This window comes from Rhinoraja longicauda, chromosome 44, assembly GCF_053455715.1.
Source record: "Rhinoraja longicauda isolate Sanriku21f chromosome 44, sRhiLon1.1, whole genome shotgun sequence".
Taxonomy (NCBI): domain Eukaryota; kingdom Metazoa; phylum Chordata; class Chondrichthyes; order Rajiformes; family Arhynchobatidae; genus Rhinoraja; species Rhinoraja longicauda.
The window spans coordinates 7,188,783-7,210,876 of NC_135996.1; the positions used below are offsets into that span (position 1 = coordinate 7,188,783).

At 51.7% G+C, this 22,094-nt stretch overlaps 1 protein-coding gene across 8 annotated transcripts in view; it reads left to right on the forward strand.

The window, feature by feature from the left end:
- adar (adenosine deaminase RNA specific) overlaps window positions 1-22,094 on the forward strand; it is a 57,384-nt gene that overhangs the window by 25,846 nt on the left and 9,444 nt on the right. For all 8 annotated transcript variants that reach the window (XM_078432003.1, XM_078432007.1, XM_078432001.1 and 5 more), the window contains 7 exons: window positions 2,676-2,842; window positions 5,470-5,605; window positions 6,510-6,715; window positions 11,148-11,301; window positions 13,299-13,470; window positions 18,581-18,674; window positions 20,928-21,047. In XM_078432003.1, the coding sequence (XP_078288129.1) occupies window positions 2,676-2,842; window positions 5,470-5,605; window positions 6,510-6,715; window positions 11,148-11,301; window positions 13,299-13,470; window positions 18,581-18,674; window positions 20,928-21,047 (1,049 nt within the window). The remainder of the gene's footprint in view (window positions 1-2,675; window positions 2,843-5,469; window positions 5,606-6,509; window positions 6,716-11,147; window positions 11,302-13,298; window positions 13,471-18,580; window positions 18,675-20,927; window positions 21,048-22,094) is intronic.

Here is a 22,094-nt window from a genome sequence, read left to right on the forward strand (position 1 = left end):
GTGGAAGTGGTGGAGGCTGGCTCGATTTTATTATTTAAGAGTAAATTGGATAGGTATATGGATAGGAGGGGATTGGAGGGTTATGGTCTGAGTGCAGGTAGATGAGACTAGGTCAGGGAGAATGGTCGGCGTGGACTGGTAGGGCCGGACAGGCCTGTTTCCATGCTGTAGTTATATGTTATATGTTATAAGGTGCTGGAGTAACTCAGCGGGTCAGGCAGCATCTCTGGCAGAAGGAATGGGTGACGTTTCAGGTCGAGACCCTTCTCCAGACTTCCCGCCGAGTTACTCCAGCATCTTGGGTCAGCTAGCGCCCCGGGAGAAAAGGAAATAGGTGAAGATTTGGGTTGGAGTCTGAAGAAGGGTTCCGACCCGAAACGCCACCTGAAGAAGGGTTCCTTTTATAGCTATGGAGTCACAGAGTGATACAGTGCGGAAACAGGCCCTTTGGCCCAATTTGCCCACACCGGCCAACGTGCCCCATCTACACTAGTCCCACCCACCAACAGGCCCCATCTACACTAGTCCCACCTGCCCACCCACACCGGCCAACATGCCCCATCTACACTAGTCCCACCTTTGCCCACACCGGCCAACATGCCCCATCTACACTAGTCCTACCTGCCCACACCGGCCAACATGCCCCATCTATACTAGTCCCACACCGGTCAACATGCCCCATCTGCACTAGTCCCACACCGGCCAACAGGCCCCATCTACACTAGTCCCACCTGCCCACCCACACCGGCCAACATGCCCCATTTACACTAGTCCCACCTGCCCACACCGGCCAACATGCCCCATCTACACTAGTCCCACACCGGCCAACATGCCCCATCTACACTAGTTCCACCTGCCCGCGTTTGGCCCATATCCCTCCAAACCCGTCCTATCCAACATATCATCCACCAACATTTCCGTCACCTACAACAGGACCCCACCACTGGCCATATCTTCCCATCCCCTCCCCTCTCTGCATTCCGCAGAGACCGTTCCCTCCGCAACTCCCTGGTCCACTCGTCCCTTCCTACCCAAACCACCCTAACCCCGGGCACTTTCCCTTGCAACCGCACGAGATGCAACACCTGTCCCTTTACCTCCCCCCTCAACTCCATCAAAGGACCCAAACATTCTTTCCAGGTGAGACAGAGGTTCACCTGCACCTCCTCCAACCTCATCTATTGCATCCGCTGCTCTAGATGTCAACTCATCTATATCGGCGAAACCAAGCGCAGGCTCGGCGATCGCTTCGCTGAACACCTGCGCTCGGTCCGCATTAACGCAACTGATCTCCCGGTGGCCCAGCACTTTAACTCCCCCTCCCATTCCCAGTCTGACCTCTCTGTCATGGGCCTCCTCCAGTGCCATAGTGAGGCCCGCCGGAAATTGGAGGAGCAGCACCTCATATTTTGCCTGGGCAGTTTGTGGCCCGGTGGTATGAACGTCGACTTCTCCAACTTCAGATAGCTCCTCTGTCCCTCCCTTCCCCTCCTCCTTCCCAGATCTCCCTCTATCTTCCTGTCTCCACCTATATCCTTCCTTTGTCCCACCCCCGACATCAGTCTGAAGAAGGGTCTCGACCCGAAACGTCACCCATTCCTTCTCTCCCGAGATGCTGCCTGACCTGCTGAGTTACTCCAGCATTTTGTGAATAAAACTATCCATGTACCTGTCTGACTGTTTCTTAAACGTTGGGATAGTCCCAGCCTCAACTACCTCCTCCGGCAGCTCGTTCCATACACCCACCACCCTTTGTTTACTCTATAAATAAAATTGCTTGGTTCTTTGTTATTATTACTCCATTTGGAGAACATTTAGTTTAATTTAGTGATCCAGCGGGGAGATGGGCCCTTCAGCCCAGCAATCCCCGCACATTAACACTATCCCACGCACACGAGGGGACAATTTACAGTTTATAACCAAGCCGACTAGCCTACAAACCTGCACGTCTTTGGGAGGTGGGAGGAAGCCGGGAGCACCCGGAAAAACCCCACACGGTCACGGGGAGAAGGTACAAACTCCATACAGACAGCACCCGTAGTCAGGATCGAACCCGGGCCTCTGGCGCTGAGAGGCAGCAGCTGGAGTGATACAGTGTGGAAACAGGCTCTTCGGCCCAACTTGCCCGCACTGGCCAGCATGTCCCGGTTACACTGGGCGGTCACGGTGGCGCAGAGGTAGAGTTGCCGCCTTACAGCGAATGCAGCGCCGGAGACCCGGGTTCCATCCCGACTGCGGGCGCCGTCTGTACGGAGTTTGTACGTTCTCCCCGTGACCTGCGTGGGTTTTCTCCGGGATCTTCGGTTCCCTCCCACACTCCAAAGACGTACAGGTATGTAGGTTAATTGGCTTGGTAAATGTAAAGATTGTCCCTTGGGTATGGGGAGAAGGCAGGAACGGGGTACTGATTGAGAATGATCAGCCATGATCACATTGAATGGCGGTGCTGGCTCGAAGGGCCGAATGGCCTCCTCCTGCAACTATTGTCTATTGTGTGTGTGGGACGGTGTTAGTGTGCGGGGATTGCTGGTCGGCGCGGACCCGGTGGGCCGATGTGCCTGTTTCCACGCTGTAACTCTAAACTAAACGCTACAACTCTACCCCAAAATCTACAACAAATCTTTTTTTTTTTTCCCCCTCTTCTTTCCCTCCGGTCTTCTCCCGGTCTGGTACAGTGCCCGCCTGCTGCCGACGACGTGGTGAGCGAAGTGTGCGCCCTGTCTCAGCCCATGCTGCCCGCGGGGAAGAATCCCGTCTGCATGCTGATGGAGTACGCACAGAAGTCGGGCAACGCTTGCGAGTTCCAGTTGATTTCACAGAGCGGCCCGCCACATGACCCCAGGTAGGTGGAGACACCAGTGTGCTGCTAGGTCACGAGGGATAGCAGAATTAGGCCATTCGGCCCATCCAGTCCACTCCGCCATTCTATGCAGGTGCTTCTCAACGTGCGATGGGGTTACATTGATGGGCCGAATGGTCTAATTCTACTCCTATCACTTATGACCATTCCGAGAAACTCATTGCAAACCGAAGATATCGGAAATGCGTTGAATAGACAATAGGTGCAGGAGGAGGCCATTCGGCCCTTTGAGCCAGCACCGCCATTCAATGTGATTATGGCTGATCATTCTCAATCAGTACCCCGTTCCTGCCTTTTCCCCATACCCCCTGACTCCGCTATCCTTAAGAGCTCTATCCAGCTCTCTCTTGAATGCATTCAGAGAACTGGCCTCAACTACCTTCTGTGGCAGAGAATTCCACAGATTCACCACTCTCTGTGTGAAAAAAAACTTTCTCATCTCGGTCCTAAAAGACTTCCCCCTTATCCTTAAACTGTGACCCCTTGTTCTGGACTTCCCCAACATCGGGAACAATCTTCCCGCATCTAGCCTGTCCAACCCCTTAAGAATTGTATATGTTTCTATAAGATCCCCCCTCAGTCTTCTAAATTCCAGCGAGTACAAGCCGAGTCTATCCAGTCTTTCTTCATATGAAAGTCCTGCCATCCCAGGAATCAATCTGGTGAACCTTCTCTGTGCGCCCTCTAAGGCTAGAATGTCCTTCACTATCACTTATGACCATTCCGAGAAACTCATCGCAAACCGCAGATACCGTAAATCGGAAATGCGTTGAATACACGTGGCCGGGAGCGAGCTGCGGTGGCTGCCATGTGCAACGTCGCAATATCACAAGTGGAAGCATCGTACGCCCGGGGGGGGCATCTGTATTCTACATTAATGTCTGACCTCTCCATTAATTAAAGTGAGGGGATGTGGAATCGTGAGGGACTGCAGTGCTATTTTTAACTTTGCAAGCTGGTTAATTCATCTCTTCGGCAAATGCAGGTGAAATAATTGCATCCCCAGGGTTAAAGTTACTCGCCTGCTTGTAGGGTGCGTTAATGAACGGCCTACTTTAGCGATACAGCTCGAAGACCGGGTCTGCGCACAGAATCCACGCCGACCAGCCATCGCCCCGCACGCCAGCACTATCCTACACACTCGGGACCATTTAGAATTTTACCGAAACCAAATAGAGTCATCGTCATAGAGTGATGCAGTGTGGAAACAGGCCCTTCAGCCCAACTTGCCCACACTGGCCAACATGCCCCATCTACACTAGTCCCACCTGCCCACACCGGCAAACATGCCCCATCTACACTAGTTCCACCTTTGCCCACACCGACCAACATGCCCCATCTACACTAGTCCCACCTGCCCACACCGACCAACATGCCCCATCTACACTAGTCCCACCTGCCCACACCGACCAACATGCCCCATCTACACTAGTCCCACCTTTGCCCACACCGGCCAACATGCCCCATCTACGCTAGTCACACCGACCAACATGCCCCATCTACACTAGTCCCACCTTTGCCCATACCGGCCAACATGCCCCATCTACACTAGTCCCACCTTTGCCCACACCGGCCAACATGCCCCATCTACACTAGTCCCACCTTTGCCCACACCGGCCAACATGCCCCATCTACACTAGTCCCACCTTTGCCCACACCGGCCAACATGCCCCATCTACACTAGTCCCACCTACCCACACTGACCAACATGCCCCATCTACACTAGTCCCACCTTTGCCCACACCGGCCAACATGCCCCCATCTACACTAGTCCCACCTGCCCACACTGACCAACATGCCCCATCTACACTAGTCCCACCTGCCCACACCGACCAACATGCCCCATCTACACTAGTCCCACCTTTGCCCACACCGGCCAACATGCCCCATCTACACTAGTCCCACCTTTGCCCACACCGGCCAACATGCCCCATCTACACTAGTCCCACCTGCCCACACCGACCAACATGCCCCATCTACTCTAGTCCCACCTGTCCTCGTTTGGCCCATATCCCTCCAAACCTGCCCTATCCATGTACCTGCCCAACTATTTCTTAAACGTTGGGGTAGTCCCTGTCTCAACGACCTCCTCTGGCAGTTTATTCCATACACCCACCACCTCTGTGTGAAATGGTTACCCCTCAGATTCCTATTAAATCTTTTCACCTTGAGCCTATGTCCTCTGGTTCTCGAGACTGGCCTTCTGGTCCTCAACTAACTGAACCTCTGTCTTCTGGTATCACAAAATGCTGGAGTAACTCAGCAGGTCAGGCAGCATCTAGGAGAGAGGGAATGGGTGACGTTTCGGGTCGAGACCCTTCTTCAGACTGATGCTTCTGGTCCTCAATTAACCTGCAAATCTGTGTGTCTTTGGAGTGTGGGAGGAAACCGGAGCGCCCGGAGAAAACCCACGCAGGTCACGGGGAGAACGTGCAAACTCCGAACAGACAGCAGCCGTGGTTGGGATGGAACCCGGTTCTCTGGCGCTGTGAGGCAGCAGCTCTACCCGCTGAGCCACCGTGCGTGGCGCCTCATTAGTATTTCTAGTTTGTCCACCTTCAGAGTTGTCCACTCTTACTTGTTGTTTTGTTCCGATTCCTGCCCTGTAGATTCACCATCATGGTTAAGTTGGGCAATGAGACCTTTCCAGCTGCCACAGCAAACAGCAAGAAGCTGGCCAAGATGTTTGCAGCAAAGACTGCTGTCCTCCTCCTCTTGGGGAATTCTGCGCAATTTCCTTCCAAGGTAAGTTGCAGGAAAAATGCTCCCGGTGTTGGGGGGGGAGTCCAGAACCAGGGGTAACATCTACAAAATGTTAAATGGTCAGCTCGACATAGATTACCATATCTACACCAAACCCAAACCTGTCAGGAATAGACGAGGGCATTTGATTCAGTTTGAGATACCAGCTATCAAGACAGATGTGTGTAGCAATTCATTCTTCCCTCGCACAATTAAAGCATGGAATAGTCTTCACCCTACTATAGTTACTCAACCAGACGCAACTACATTTAAGGCAGCTCTTCTTCTCCAAGAAACCCTTCTTGCTTAAGTCCATACTCCGCCACCTCCAGTTTAACTTGAATTTAGAAGGATGAGAGGAGATCTTATGGAAACGTATAAGATTATTAAGGGGTTGGACACGTTAGAGGCAGGAAACATGTTCCCAATGTTGGGGGAGTCCAGAACCAGGGGCCACAGTTTAAGAATAAGGGGTAGGCCATTTAGAACTGAGATGAGGAAAAACTTTTTCAGTCAGAGAGTTGTGAATCTGTGGAATTCTCTGCCTCAGAAGGCAGTGGAGGCCAATTCTCTGAATACATTCAAGAGAGAGCTAGATAGAGATCTTAAGGATAGCGGAGTCAGGGGGTATGGGGAGAAGGCAGGAACGGGGTACTGATTGAGAATGATCAGCCATGATTACATTGAATGGCGGTGCTGGCTCGAAGGGCTGAAGGCCAACATGCCATTGGCTTTCTTCACTGCCTGCTGTACCTGCATGCTTCCTTTCAGTGACTGATGCACTAGGACACCCAGATCTCGTTGTACGTTCCTTTCGACTCATTGTCCGGCTGCCTGTCGGTGCTGCAGGCTCCCCTCCCCTCGTGCTCCTGTTTTGCTGGTAACCCACCCTCTCCTCTGCTAACAGCCCTCGGACGGCAACATGGAGGAAGCTGGCCCGGTCCCCTGCCTGACATCGGGGGATTTGGACGCAGCCCAGGCTGCGGGCTTGGGAGACCTGATCGCCTATTTGAACAAGAACCCCATTGGCGGCCTGCTGGAGTACGCGCGCTCGAAAGGCTTTGCAGCGGAACTCAAGATGATCGATCAGTCGGGACCACCGCACGACCCCAGGTTGGTGTGACTGACCCTCTGCTCTCTGCCTCTCCCCCACCTGCCCGGTCCCATTCGCTGGGTCTTCATCTCTCTTCTCAGCTTCCTGCATTTCTCTCCTCTTTCACCTCTCTGTGTGTTTTTATTTTCACAGTCCCAGTTCCATAAGTTGTAAGTGCAGAATTAGGCTATTCGGCCCATCACATCTAATATGCCATTCAATCTATCTCTGCCTTAAAAAATATCCGCTGCCTTGGCCTCCACAGCTGTCTGTGGCAACGGATTCCATAGATTCAACGCCCTCTGGCCACATAAGTTCCTCCTCATCTCATTTCTAAAGGAGTGTCCTTTTGTTCTGAGGCTGTGGCCTCTGGTCCTCGGCTCTCCCACTGGTGGTGCCATCCTCTCCACACCACTCGATCCAGTTTACAGATGCAGCACTGAAACTGGTCCTTCGGCCCACTGAGTCCACGCCCGCCATCGGCCGACCGTTCCTACTCGTTCTCGGTCATCCCACTAGCTTATCCAATCCTTACAGACCGGGGGGGGGAGGCAAGACCTCCACGTCTTTGGAGTGTGGGAGGAATTCGGAGCACCCGGAGAAAACCCACGCAAATCCCAGATGAGAAGAGATCTTATCGAAACGTATAAGATTATTAAGGGGTTGGACACGTTAGAGGCAGGAAACATGTTCCCAATGTTGGGGGAGTCCAGAACCAGGGGCCACAGTTTAAGAATAAGGGGTCGGCCATTTAGAACGTAGATGAGGAAAAACGTTTTCAGTCAGAGAGTTGTGAATGTGTGGAATTCTCTGCCTCAGAAGGCAGTGGAGGCCAATTCTCTGGATGCATTCAAGAGAGAGCTGGATAGAGCTCTTAAGGATAGCGGAGTCAGGGGGTATGGGGAGAAGGCAGGAACGGGGTACTGATTGAGAATGATCAGCCAGGATCACATTGAATGGCGGTGCGTACAGGCTCGAAGGGCCGAATGGCCTCCTCCTGCACCTATTGTCTGTTGTCTATTGACCATCTTCTTTCATGTCCATCATCTATGTTTCAAATGTTGGGCCAGGCTCTTGCAAGGTTGGATGAGCCTTCTCCTTCGCCACGGCTAGATCTTCCAGGCAGCATGGTTCACCAAGAAGCGGGCATCTTGGTCGGTGTGGCATGGATTGTGCAGATGTTCCACACTCGCGTTCTGTGCATAGCCCCATTTGCTCAAATTGGCCCATCCCTGTACGAAGCCTATCGAGGGTCTCCCAGTCGCACCTGTGACCAGGTGGGCAGCTGCTCCTTGGTTGGGATGGGCAGCTTTTCGGGATGGATCCTGGGTGTCTGGCGCTGTGAGGCAGCAGCTCTACCTGCAGGTCCGTGTGGACGTGCAGGGAACCGGGAGAGCTATCGGGATAATATCTTCCCTGCGCTCACAGCTTCTGCTTCTCCACACCTCCTCAATCCCACGCTCACTTCCCGATACAGTTAACCAACGCAAGCAAAAGCTGTGATTTTCTTTTGCTTGCTAAAAAGACTGGGCTTGTGTTCGCTGGAATTTGGAAGGATGAGATGGGATCTTATAGAAGCATGTAAAATTCTTAAGGGATTGGACAGGCTAGATGCAGGAAAAACATTCCCCATGTTGGGGGAGTCCAGAACCAGGGGTCGTGCACAGTTTAAGAATAAGGGGTCGGCCATTTAGGACTGAGATGAGGAAAAACGTTTTCACCCCGAGAGTTGTGAATCTGGAATTCTCTGCCGCAGAAGGCAGTGGAGGCCGATTCACTGGATGCTTTCGAGAGAGAGTTAGATTTAGCTCTTGGGGCTAACGGAATCAAGGGATATGGGGAGAAAGCAGGAACGGGGTGCTGATTGTGGATGATCGGCCACGATCATATTGAATGACGATGCTGAATGACGGGCTAGATAGAGCTCTTAAGGATAGGGGGTATGGGGAGAGGGCAGGAATGGGGTACTGATTGTGGATGAGCAGCCATGATCACATTGAATGGTGGTGCTGGCTCGAAGGGCCGAATGGCCTCGAGCACCTATTGTCTATTGCTGGCGTGAAAGGCCGAAAGGCCTCCTCCTGCACCTATTGTCTATTGCTGGCTCGAAGGGCCGAATGGCCTCCTCCTGCACCTATGTTCTATGTTTTCCCTGCAGTTTCGGTAAAGTGACTGACATTTCTGTACTTCCAAACTTTAAAAATAAAAATCACCATGTGTAAAAATAGATGCTGCCCTTCCAAAATTGGACTGTGTCTGCAAAGAAGACAGCAAGGTGTGCAGCACTTGAGGTAGACTAGTCACGGCTCTGCTCGCGAGCCAGCGGTGTGACCGGAGGTGCTACAGTAAAGGCTCGGTGTGCAAACTGTCACCCTGGTGTTGTGCTATGGGCTAATTATGCCCCATGACCAAGCTGTTTGCTCGATGCTAACAGCCACGAGGCGTGGCTGGGAAATGAGAGCTGTTTGTGCCACTGTTTAGTTTAGGGATACAGCGTGGAAACAGGCCCTTCCCCTCGGCCCGCGCCGACCAGCGATCCCCGCACATTGACGCTATCCTACATCCACTTGGCACAATTTTCTTTAACATTTACACCAAGCCAATTAACCTGCAAACCTGTGCGTCTCTGGAGTGTGGGTGGAAACCAAAGGTCTCGGAGAAAGGGCAGCACGGTGGCGCAGCGGTAGAGTTGCTGCCTTACAGCGAATGCAGCGCCGGAGACCCGGGTTCCTTCCCGACTGCGGGTGCTCTCTGTACGGAGTTTGTACGTTCTCCCCGTGACCTGCGTGGGTTTTCTCCGAGATCTTCGGTTTCCTCCCACACTCCAAAGACGTGCAGGTTTGTAGGTCAATTGGCTCGGTGAATGTAAACATTGTCCCACGTGGGGAGAGGTTAGTGTTAGTGTGCGGGGATCGCTGGTGGGCCGAAAGGGCCTATTTCCGCGCTGTATCTCTAAACTAAAACCCACGCAGAGAGAACGCACAAACTCCGTACAGACAGCACCCGTAGTCGGGATGGAACCTGGGTCTCCGGCGCTGCATTCGCTGTAAGGCAGCAACTCTACCGCTGCGCCACCGTGCCGAGCTGTTTCTGGGAGTGCATCACCACCTTGCATCACCACCAGGTGTGGGCAGAGATTAATCCCTGCTGCTCTGACCTGCACCTTCTAGTGCGAATCTGCAGATCCATGTGGACATGCAGGGCATGGTGGAATTCTCTGCCACAGAAGGCAGTGGAGCCAATTCACTGGATGTTTTCAGGAGAGAGTTACATTTAGCTCTTGGGGCTAACGGAATCAAGGGATATGAGGAAAAAGCAGGAACGGAGTACTGCTTTTGGATGATCAGCCATGATCATATTGAATGGCGGTGCTGGCTTGAAGGGCCGGATGGCCTACTCCTGCACCTATTTTCTATTTTTCTATAGTCTGAGGAAGGGTCTTGACCCGAGATGTCAGTGGATTTATTAAAGATGGACAAATTCTTGATTAGAATGGGTGTCGGGGATTTTGGGGAGAAGGCAGGGAAATGGGATTAGCAGGCAGAGATCAGCCATGATTGAATGGCAGGGTAGACTCGATCGGCCGAATGGCCTAATTCTACTCGTGGAACCAGCACTCTGTGAAACGTCACCTATCCATGTTCTCCACAGATGCTGCCTGACCCGCTGAGTTAGAAACAGAAACATAGAAAACAGGTGCAGGAGTATGCCAATCGGCCCTTCGAGCCTGCACCGCCATTCAATATGATCATGGCTGATCATCCAACTCAGTATCCTGTACCTGCCTTCTCTCCATACCCCCTGATCCCTTTAGCCACAAGGGCCACATCTAACTCCCTCTTAAATATAGCCAATGAACTGGCCTCAACTACCTTCTGTGGCAGAGAATTCCACAGACTCGCCACTCTCTGTGTGAAGAAATGTTTTCTCATCTAGGTCCTAAAAGACTTCCCCCTTATCCTTAAACTGTGACCCCTTGTTCTGGACTTCCCCAACATCGGGAACAATCTTCCCGCATCTAGCCTCTCCAACCCCTTAAGAATTTTGTAAGTTTCTACAAGATCCCCCCTCAGTCTTCTAAATTCCAGCGAGTACAAGCCGAGTCTATCCAGCCTTTCTTCATATGAAAGTTCTGCCATCCCAGGGATCAATCTGGTGAACCTTCTCTGTACTCCCTCTATGGCAAGAATGTCTTTCCTCAGATTAGGAGACCAAAACTGTACACAATACTCCAGGTGCGGTCTCACCAAGGCCCTGTACAACTACAGCAGAACCTCCCTGCTCCTATACTCAAATCCTCTTGCTATGAATGCTAACATACCATTGGCTTTCTTCACTGCCTGCTGCACCTGCACGCTTGCTTTCAATGACTGGTGTACCACGACACCCAGGTCACGTTGCATCGTTACTCCAGCACTCTGTTTCTAATCTTGTCCCCTCTCTGTGCCGCAGGTTCACGTACCAGGCCAAGGTGGGAGGTCGCTGGTTCCCGCCAGTGAGCTCGAGCAGCAAGAAGCAGGCGAAGCAGGAGGCGGCCGACGCTGCGCTACGCATCCTTATCGGCGAGGGAGAGAGGGCAGCGCGGGGCGGGGAATTCAGCTCCGAGGTTGGTTGGTCTTCATCTCTCCTCCCACCTCCTCGCCTTCCCGTCACCCGCGGCATTTCCCTCCTCTTTCTCCCCCGTGTGTGTGTTTTTTTTTCATTATCGCGGTCCCACTTCCGTAGGTTCCTGGAGTAGAGTTAGGCCGTTCGGCCCATCAAGTCTACTCCGCCGTTCAATCACGGCTGATCTGTCTCTCTCCCTCCTAACCCCATTCTCCTGCCTTCTCCCCGCAACCCCTGACACCCGCACTGATCAAGGTCCGCTCACCGTCGCTCCACGCCTCGACGCTCGCTGGGCTAAGTCAGCGCCCGTTACGCGCCCACGACTCGGGGTACGCGAGCAAACGCTTCACGCTGGCGTGTCCCATGTGACAATAAAGCATTCCTTCATCATCGGCGGCCACTCGAAGCGAGTGTGACTGTCCGCAGGGGACGCCTGTGCGTGACTTTGTTTAACGTGGGGAGACTGGTGCACAGACAATAGGTGCAGGAGGAGGCCATTCGGCCCTTCGAGCCAGCACCGCCATTCACCGTGATCATGGCTGATCATTCTCGATCAGTACCCCGTTCCTGCCTTCTCCCCATACCCCCTGACTCCGCTATCCTTAAGAGCTCTATCTAACTCTCTCTTGAATGCACCCAGAGAATTGGCCTCCACTGCCTTCTGAGGCAGAGAATTCCACAGATTCACAACTCTCTGACTGAAAAAAAAAATCCTCATAGAAACATAGAAAATAGGTGCAGGAGTAGGCCATTCGGCCCTTCGAGCCTGTATGCACCGCCATTCAATATGATCATGGCTGATCATCCAACTCAGTATCCCGTACCTGCCTTCTCACCATACCCCCTGATCCCTTTAGCCACAAGGGCCACAACTTACTCCCTCTTAAATATAGCCAATGAACTGGCCTCAACTACCTTCTGTGGCAGAGAATTCCACAGATTCACCACTCTCTGTGTGAAAAAAAACTTTCTCATCTCGGTTCTAAAAGACTTCCCCCTTATCCTTAAACTGTGACCCCTTGTTCTGGAATTCCCCAACATCGGGAACAATCTTCCTGCATCTAGCCTGTCCAACCCCTTATGAATTTTGTAAGTTTCTATAAGATCCCCCCTCAATCTTCTAAATTCCAGCGAGTACAAGCCGAGTTTATCCGGTCTTTCTCCATATGAAAGTCCTGCCATCCCAGGAATCAATCTGGTGAACCTTCTCTGTACTCTCTCTATGGCAAGAATGTCTTTCCTCAGATTAGGGGACCAAAACTGTACGCAATACTCCAGGTGTGGTCTCACCAATGCCCTGTACAACTTCAGCAGAACCTTCCTGCTTCTGTACTCAAATCCCCTCGCTATGAAAGCCAACATACCATTCGCTTTCTTCACTGCCTGCTGCACCATCGCGGGTACCATCCTGACTGCGGAGTTTGTATTATTTACATCGGCGAAACCAAGCTTCGCTGATCACCTGCGCTCGGTCCGCACTAACAAAACTGATCTCCCGGTGGCCGAGCACTTTAACTCCCCCTCCCATTCCCAGTCTGACCTATCTGTCATGGGCCTCCTCCAGTGCCATAGTGAGGCCCGCCGGAAATTGGAGGAACAGCGCCTCATATTTCGCCTGGGCAGTTTGCAGCCCGGTGGTATGAACGTCGACTTCTCCAACTTTAGATAGTCCCTCTGTCCCTCTCTTCCCCTCCTCCTTCCCAGATCTCCCTCTATCTTCCTGTCTCCACACCTATATCCTTCCTTTGTCCCGCCCCCCCCTGACATCAGTCTGAAGAAGGGTCTCGACCCGAAACGTCGCCCCGTTCCTTCTCTCCCAAGATGCTGCCCGACCCGCTGAGTTACTCCGGCATTTTGTGAATAAATCGATGCGGAGTTTGTATGTTCTCCCCGTGATCTGCGTGGGTTTTCTCCCCTCTCCCCCCCCCTCCCCCCCCCCCCCCCCCCCCCTGGTCTAGCCGTAGCACGCTGTAAACCCCCCCCCCCCTTGTCTTGCAGCTGCCCATGTCTGGCGGGACGATGCACGACCAGATCGCCATGCTCTCCCACCAGTGCTTCAACAACCTGACCACCCGCATCCAGCACAACCTGCTGGGCCGCAAGATCCTGGCCGCCATCATCATGAAGCATGGAGACGAGGATCTGGGCACCACCGTCAGCCTGGGCACAGGTACGTCGCCAAGGGGAAGGGGAGAGGGGACGGTAGACCAGCCACGATTGAATGGCGGAGCAGCGTGACACAATTGCCCGACGATTGTGTCACACTAATACACAACAGTCGTAAGGGCATAAGTGATAGGACCGAATGGCCTCCTCCTGCACCTATTGTCTATTGAACACACGTACCGTGCCTATTGCACACAGACCCCTACCACTTATGCCCTTACGACGGTTGTGTATTCCCAGGGCACACAATAGATAATAGGTGTAGGAGGAGGCCATTCGGCCTTTCGAGCCTGTACGCACCGCCATTCAATGTGATCATGGCTGATCATTCTCAATCAGTACCCCGTTCCTGCCTTCTCCCCATACCCCCTGACTCCGCTATCCTTAAGAGCTCTATCCAGCTCTCTCTTGAATGCATTCAGAGAATTGGCCTCCACTGCCTTCTGAGGCAGAGAATTCCACAGATTCACAACTCTCTGACTGAAAAAGTTTTTCCTCATCTCAGTTCTAAATGGCCTACCCCTTATTCTTAAACTGTGGCCCCTTGTTCTGGACTCCCCCAACATTGGGAACATGTTTCCTGCCTCTAACGTGTCCAACCCCTTAATAATCTTATACGTTTCGATAAGATCTCCTCTCATCCTTCTAAATTCCAGTGTATACGAGCCTAGTCGCTCCAGTCTTTTAACATATGATAGTCCCGCCATTCCGGGAATTAACCTAGTAAACCTAGTCCCGAATGACCTAATTCTGCTCCTATCACTTGTGGCATAAGTCTTGTGCCCTTACGACGGTTGTGTATTAGTGTGACACAATCGTTGCCGACGAAGCTGGGTGGCAGTGTGAGCTGCAATGAGGATGCAGGGTGACTTGGGCAGGTTGGGTGAGTGGGCAGATGTGGATAAATGCGAGGTCATCCACTTTGGTGGCAAGAACAGGAAGGCAGATTATAATCTGAATGGTGTCAGGTCAGGAAGAGGGGACGTACAACGAGACCTGGGTGTCCTTGTTCCATCAGTCACTGAAAGGAAGCATGCAGGTACAGCAGGCAGTGAAGAAAGCCAATGGCATGTTGGCCTTCATAACAAGAGGAGTTGGGTATAGGAGCAAAGAGATTCTTCTGCAGTTGTACGGGGCCCTAGTGAGACCACACCTGGAGTACTGTGTGCAGTTTTGGTCTCCAAATTTGAGGAAGGACATTCCTGCTATTGAGGGCTTGCAGCATCGGTTTACTAGGTTAATTGGCGGGACTGTCATATGTTGAAAGACTGGAGCGACTAGGCTTGTATACACTGGAATTTAGAAGGATGAGAGGGGATCTTATGGAAACATATAAGATTATTAAGGGATTGGACACGCTAGAGGCAGGAAACATGTTCCTGATGTTGGGGGAATCCAGAACCAGGGGCCACAGTTTAAGAATATGGGGTCGGCCATTTAGAACTGAGATAAGGTGGAACTTTTTCAGTCAGAGAGTTGTGAATCTGTGGAATTCTCTGCCTCAGAAGGCAGTGGAGGTAAATTCTCTGAATGCATTCAAGAGAGAACTAGATAGAGCTCTTAAGGATAGCGGAGTCAGGGGGTATGTGGAGTAGGCAGGAACGGGGTACTGATTGTGGATGATCAGCCATGATCACAGTGAATGGCGGTGCTGACGCAAACGGCCGAATGGATTCCTCCTGCACCTATTGTTTATTGGACACCCGTTAGAATTCCTATTGCACACAGACTCCTTTTCAGTTGATGGCTGAAATAATCCAGAAGATGGGATGTAAATAATTCTGTCATGTCAAGTGGATTAATTTATTGCTTTGTCAGGGTTAATCTCCAGCCTCCTCATCCGAGCAGACTGACATGCACAATAATAGATCACCATCTGTCAGGGCAACAGGGATTCACGGACAACAAGTGCCTTCCTCCTGCCCTAATGTTTTGCAGGAAAGAACTGCAGAAGGAAATCTTATCGAAACGTATAAGATTATTAAGGGGTTGGACACGTTAGAGGCAGGAAACATGTTCCCAATGTTGGGGGAGTCCAGAACCAGGGGCCACACAGTTTAAGAATAAGGGGTAGGCCATTTAGAACTGAGATGAGGAAAAACTTTTTCAGTCAGAGAGTTGTGAATCTGTGGAATTCTCTGCCTCAGAAGGCAGTGGAGGCCAATTCACTGAATGCATTCAAGAGAGAGCTAGATAGAGCTCTTAAGGATAGCGGAGTCAGCGGGTATGGGGAGAAGGCAGGAACGGGGTACTGATTGAGAATGATCAGCCATGATCACATTGAATGACGGTGCTGGCTCGAAGGGCTGAATGGCCTCCTCCTGCATCTATTGTCTGAATCGAAATGCTGGTGTAACTCAGCGGGTCAGGCAGCATCTCCGGAGAGAAGGAATGGGTGACGTTTTGGGTCGAGACCCTTCTTCAGAATGGCCGGTGCTGAATCGGTGGGCCGAAGGGCCTGTTTCCACGCTGTATCTCTAAACTAAATTAAGCTCAAGGTGGACAACATCTCAGACTGAAGCCAGGGTCTCGACGGGAAACGTCACCCGTTATTTATCTCCAGAGATGCTGCCTGTCCCGCTGTGTTTCACCAGCATTTTGTGTCCACCTAATGTTTTTCGGTTCATTTTCTGCTGGCATTTTCCAAATTGCTTTTTGCTTTGGAGTGGAGTTCTGCTGGACTATTCCTGCAGACTCGATTAACTTTTGGTCTCTGATTAACACAGGCACCCCTAAAGGGCCTGTCCCACTTGGGCGATTTTAAGGCGACTGCCGGCGACTAGGCTGTCGCTGAATGTTCGCTGGGGTGTCGCGGGCGTGATCGCGAGGAGTCTTCAATGATTCGTAGCGGATCTCGGCGCGTCGCCGAAACATTTTCCAGATAGAAATTTCTGGGCTACGGCTGGCTTGTCGCCAGGTATCGCAGCTCATTACGGGCGCTGTCACACGCTGTCCCCAGGTTGGCTAGGTTGTCGCAGAAGCGTTTAGAAGCAGGTAATATTAAATTAACCGTTACGGGCGGCACGGTGGCGCAGCGGTAGAGTTGCTGCCTTACAGCGAATGCAGCGCCGGATACTCGGGTTCGATCCTGACTACCGGCGCCGTCTGTACGGAGTTTGTACGTTCTCCCCGTGACCTGCGTGGGTTTTCTCCGAGATCTTCGGTTTCCTCCCACACTCCAAAGACGTACAGGTATGTAGGTTAATTGACTGGGTAATATGTAAAAATTGTCCCTAGTGTGTGTAGGATAGTGTTAGTGTGCAGGGATCGCTGGGCGGCGCGGACTCGGTGGGCCGAAGGGCCTGTTTCCGCGCTGTATCTCTAAAATCTTAAAAAAATTAAATTTTAAAAAAGTCATTTGAAGATACCATAAAATACTTGTGTTTAAGCAATTTATTTACCGTCAGGACATCTGACGGGTAGATTGGAGGCAACAGTTTGACGGTCAGGCAAGCGTGGGAATTTCGTGATGTTTCCGAAGACGGTGTAATCTCTTAGCCAGGTGCTAGTTTCATTAAAAAAGTAACTTGTGTCGACCTGACTCGGCATTGTCGTGATCATTGTCGTAGGGTAAAAGAAGATTTTGGCGATCTGCTACGACTTAGACAATAGGTGCAGGAGGAGGCCATTCGGCCCTTCGAGCCTGTACGCACCGCCATTCAATGTAATCATGGCTGATCATTCTCAATCAGTACCCCGTTCCAGCCTTCTCCCCATACCCCCTGACTCCGCTATCCTTAAGAGCTCTATCTAGCTCTCTCTTGAATGCATTCAGAGAATTGGCCTCCACTGCCTTCTGAGGCAGAGAATTCCACAGATTCACAACTCTCTGACTGAAAAAGTTTTTCCTCATCTCAGTTCTAAATGGCCTACCCCTTATTCTTAAACTGTGTGGCCCCTGGTTCTGGACTCCCCCAACATTGGGAACATGTTTCCTGCCTCTAACGTGTCCAACACCTTAATAATCTTATACGTTTCAATAAGATCTCCTCTCATCCTTCTAAATTCCAGTGTATACAAGCCTAGTCGCTGCAGTCTTTCAACATACGACAGTCCCGCCATTCCGGGAATTAACCTAGTAAACCTACGCTGCACACCCTCAATAGCAAACTATTGACAGTCGCCTTAAAAATCGCGGAACTGTGACAGGCCCTTAACAGAACCAGGCCTGAATTATTACTGGGTTGTAAAGCTTCTACACGCTTATCAAGATCATGGCCACTCTTATCTCACTCCAGCCATCGAGAAGAAAGTATGGGAACCTAAAAACTGATTCATCCCAACAACCATCAGGCTTTTTAATTTTTGGAGGTGCGTATGGAAACCAGCTCCTCGGTCCGCCGTTTGTGTGCTGCACGCCCTCAATAGCAAACTCAATAGCCAACACGAGGGACAATTGTCTGAAAGCCAATTAACCTGCAAGCCTATTAACCTGCAAGCCTACATGTCTTTGGAGTGTGGGAGGAAACCAGGGCACTCGGCGAAACGTCACAGGGGAAGAACGTACAAACTCGATACAGACAGCACCCTTGGTCAGGATCGAACCCGGGTCTCTGGTGGGGAAAAGCAGCAGCTCTACCCGCTGTGCTGCTGGAGTCTGAAAACTACAAACTGCCTTGGTTGCACCCGAGTCTACGGTCTTTGAGGTTTTGTTTTAGACAACAGGTGCATGAGGAGGCCATTCGGCCCTCGAGCCTGTACGCACCGCCATTCAATGTGATCATGGCTGATCATTCTCAATCAGTACCCCGTTCCTGCCTTCTCCCCATACCCCCTGACTCCGCTATCCTTAAGAGCTCTATCTAGCTCTCTCTTGAAAGCATCCAGAGAATTGGCCTCCACTGCCTTCTGAGGAAGAGAATTCCACAGATTCACAACTGTCTGGGTGAAAATCTTTTTCCTCGTCTCTGTTCTAAATGGCCGACCCCTTGTTCTTAAATTTTGTTTTGCACTCTATTGGATATCTTAAAATTGGTTGTACATTGTTTTTGGTTGTTGAGTATGTCATCTGTTGAGTACTGTCTTTGCTGACCTGTTCTGCTGCTGCATGTAAGAATCTCACTGTTGTTTCTCTGTACGTACGATGGCTAACCACTCTTGCCTCTTGACGACAGGTAACCGGTGTGTCAAAGGTGAAGAGTTGAGTCTTAAAGGAGAGACGGTGAACGACTGCCACGCCGAGATCATCTCGCGCCGATGCTTCATCAGGTAACAGGTCACAGGGGCCGGGGCTGGGGACTGCAAGGTTCCCGCAACCTCATCTGGACCAGCGTTCTCTCGATGGAGAAGATCCCGCTGTTAGTTTAGAGATACAGCGCGGAAACAGGCCCGCCGGGTCCGGCCGACCAGCGATCCCCGCACACCAACACTATCCCACACCCACGAGGCACCATTTTTTTAAAAAAACATTTACCAAGCCAATTAACCGACAAACCCGCACGTCTTTGGAGTGCGGGAGGAAACCGAAGATCTCGGAGAAAACCCACGGGGAGAAGGTACAAACTCCGTACGGACAGCGCCCGTAGTCGGGATGGAACCCGGGTCTCCGACGCTGCATTCGCTATAGAAACATAGAAAATAGGTTCAGGAGTAGGCCATTCGGCCCTTCGAGCCTGCACCGCCATTCAATATGATCATGGCTGATCATCCAACTCAGTATCCCGTACCTGCCTTCTCTCCATACCCCCTGATCCCTTTAGCCACAAGGGCCACATCTAACTCCCTCTTAAATATAGCCAATGAACTGGCCTCAACTACCTTCTGTGGCAGAGAATTCCACAGACTCACCACTCTCTGTGTGAAGAAATGTTTTCTCATCTCGGTCCTAAACGACTTACCCCTTATCCTTAAACCGTGACCCCTTGTTCTGGACTTCCCCAACATCGGGAACAATCTTCCTGCATCTAGCCTGTCCAACCCCTTAAGTATTTTGTACGTTTTTATAAGGTCCCCCCTCAGTTTTCTAAATTCCAGCGAGTACAAGCCGAGTCTATCCAGTCTTTCTTCTATAAGGAAGCAACTCTGCCGCTGCGCCACCGTGCCGCCCTAATAGATGTGGAGTCATAGCGTGGTAATGCACAGAAACAGGCCCTTGGTGCCCAACTTCCCACATCAGCCCATGCAATACGATAGAACCTCATTTATCCCAGGAGGAGATTGGTCTGCCAACAGTCATAAAACACAACAAGCAACATGAAACATAAGTGACGAGTGGAAAGGGTTATGGATGTGCAAAGATTGGGGTGGGGAGGGGAGTCCGTCTCAGTCTACCCCACGACAGAAGGGGGAGGAGTTATACAGTTTTGATCGCCACAGGGAAAATGGTCACTTGTGGTGTTCGGAAGGTAGACACAAAACGCTGGAGTAACTCAGCAGGACCAGCAGCATCTCGGGAGAGAAGGAATGGGTGACGTTTCGGGTCGAGACCCTTCTTCAGACTGATGCCAGGGGAGAGGGAGGTACAGAGATAAGGAAGTGTAAGGTGTGAACACGAGACAAAGGGAATGGAGATCAAGGGAAATGTAGAATAGATCATCGTTAGTTGGGAGAAGGTAAGATTTTAGATTTAGAGATACAGCGCTGAAACAGGCCCTTCGGCCCACCGGGTCCACGCTGACCAGCGATCCCCGCACACTAACACTATCCTACACCCACTAGGGACAATTTTTTACATTTACCAAGCCAATTAACCTACAAACCTGCACGTCTTTGGAGTGTGGGAGGAAACCGAAGATCTCTGAGAAAACCCACGCAGGTCACGGGGAGAACGTGCAAACTCCGTACAGACAGCACCCGTAGTCAGGATGGAACCCGGGTCTCCGGCGCTGCATTCGCTGTAAGGCAGCAACTCTACCACTGCGCCACCGTGCCGCCATCATCAAAGCAAACAGATAAAATGTAGTCGGAGACAGTCAGACTGGTCGGAGATAGACGCAAAATGCTGGAGTAACTCAGCGGGTCAGTCAGCATCTCTGGAGAGAGGGAATGGGTGACCTTTCAGGGCGAGACCCTTCTTCAGACTGATGTCAGGGGAGGGGGCGGGACAAAGATAGGATGTAGTCGGAGACAGGTAGACTGGTGGGAGAACTGGGGAGGGGATGGAGCGAGAGGGGAAGCAAGGGTTACTTGAAGTTGGAGAAGTCAGTGTTCATACCGCTGGGGTGTGAGCTGCCCAAGTGAAATACGAGGTGCTGTTCCTCCAATTTGCGCTGGGCCTCACTCTGACAGTGGAGGAGGCCCAGGACAGAAAGGTCAGTGGGAGGGGGGAGTTGATGTGCTGAGCCAACGGGAGATCGGGCAGGTTTAGGCGGACACTGGGTGGAGGCATTGAGCGAAACGACCGCCGAGCCTGCGCGCGGTCTTGCAGGGGTCCACACGTGGAGCAGCGGCCGCGGTAGATGAGTGGGTTGGTCTGGGCGGATGGTTCCTTGTTTTCTCAGGCTGCTGCTTCCTCCTCTGCAGATTTCTGTACAGCGAGTTGTTGAGGTACAACCCAAACTCGCCGGCCGACAGCCTCTTCGTGCAAGCTCAAGACAGCAGGCTGCAGATAAAACCCGGCGTCACCTTCCATCTGTACATCAGGTCAGTCGCGCTTTGGCCCCGCTGGCCCGCCTACCGATGATTCTGTGATGATTCTTTGTCACCTGTATCTCAGTGCAGGGATCTTATAGAAACTTACAAAATTCTTAAGGGGTTGGACGGGCTAGATGCGGGAAGATTGTTCCCGATGTTGTGGAAGTCCAGAACAAGGGGTCACAGTTTAAGGATAAGGGGGAAGAAGTCTTTTAGGATCGAGATGAGAAAGTTTTTTTTCACACAGAGAGTGGTGAGTCTGTGGAATTCTCTGCCACAGAGGGTAGTCGAGGCCAGTTCATTGGCTATATTTAAGAGGGAGTTAGATGTGGCCCTTGTGGCTAAAGGGATCAGGGGGTATGGAGAGAAGGCAGGTACAGGATACTGAGTTGGGTGATCAGCCATGATCATATTGAATGGCGGTGCGTACAGGCTCGAAGGGCCGAATGGCACCTATTTTCTATGTTTCTAAGTTGAATGTTTTTGCAGCAGAAAAACTTTCTGGTGCCGACACAGTTTCAACCGTTCATTGAACGGTCTCTTCTACCCACAGTGGCGAACCACAGAGGTTTGGCAGGCAACCCACTGGGTCTGTACTCTCCCTCTCCCCCACACCCCTCTGAGTCCCTCTACATTCTTGATGCCCCCCTGATGTGCTGTGTTCCCCCCACCCCCCCTTACACTGCAATTTAGAAGGATGAGAGGGGATCTTATTGAAACATATAAGATTATTAAGGGATTGGACAGGCTATGTGCAGGAAAAATGTTCCCGATGTTGGGGGAGTCCAGAACCAGGGGCCATGCAGTTTAAGAATAAGGGGTAGGCCATTTAGGACTGAGATGAGGAAAAACTTCTTCAGTTGTGAATCTGTGGGATTCTCTGCCTCAGAAGGCAGTGGAGGACAATTCTCTGGATGATTTTCAGGAGAGAGCTGGATAGAGCTCTTAAGGATAGCGGAGTCAGGGGGTACGGGGAGAAGGCAGGAACGGGGTACTGACTGTGGATGATCAGCCGTGATCACGGTGCTGACTCGAAGGGCCGAATGGCCTCCTCCT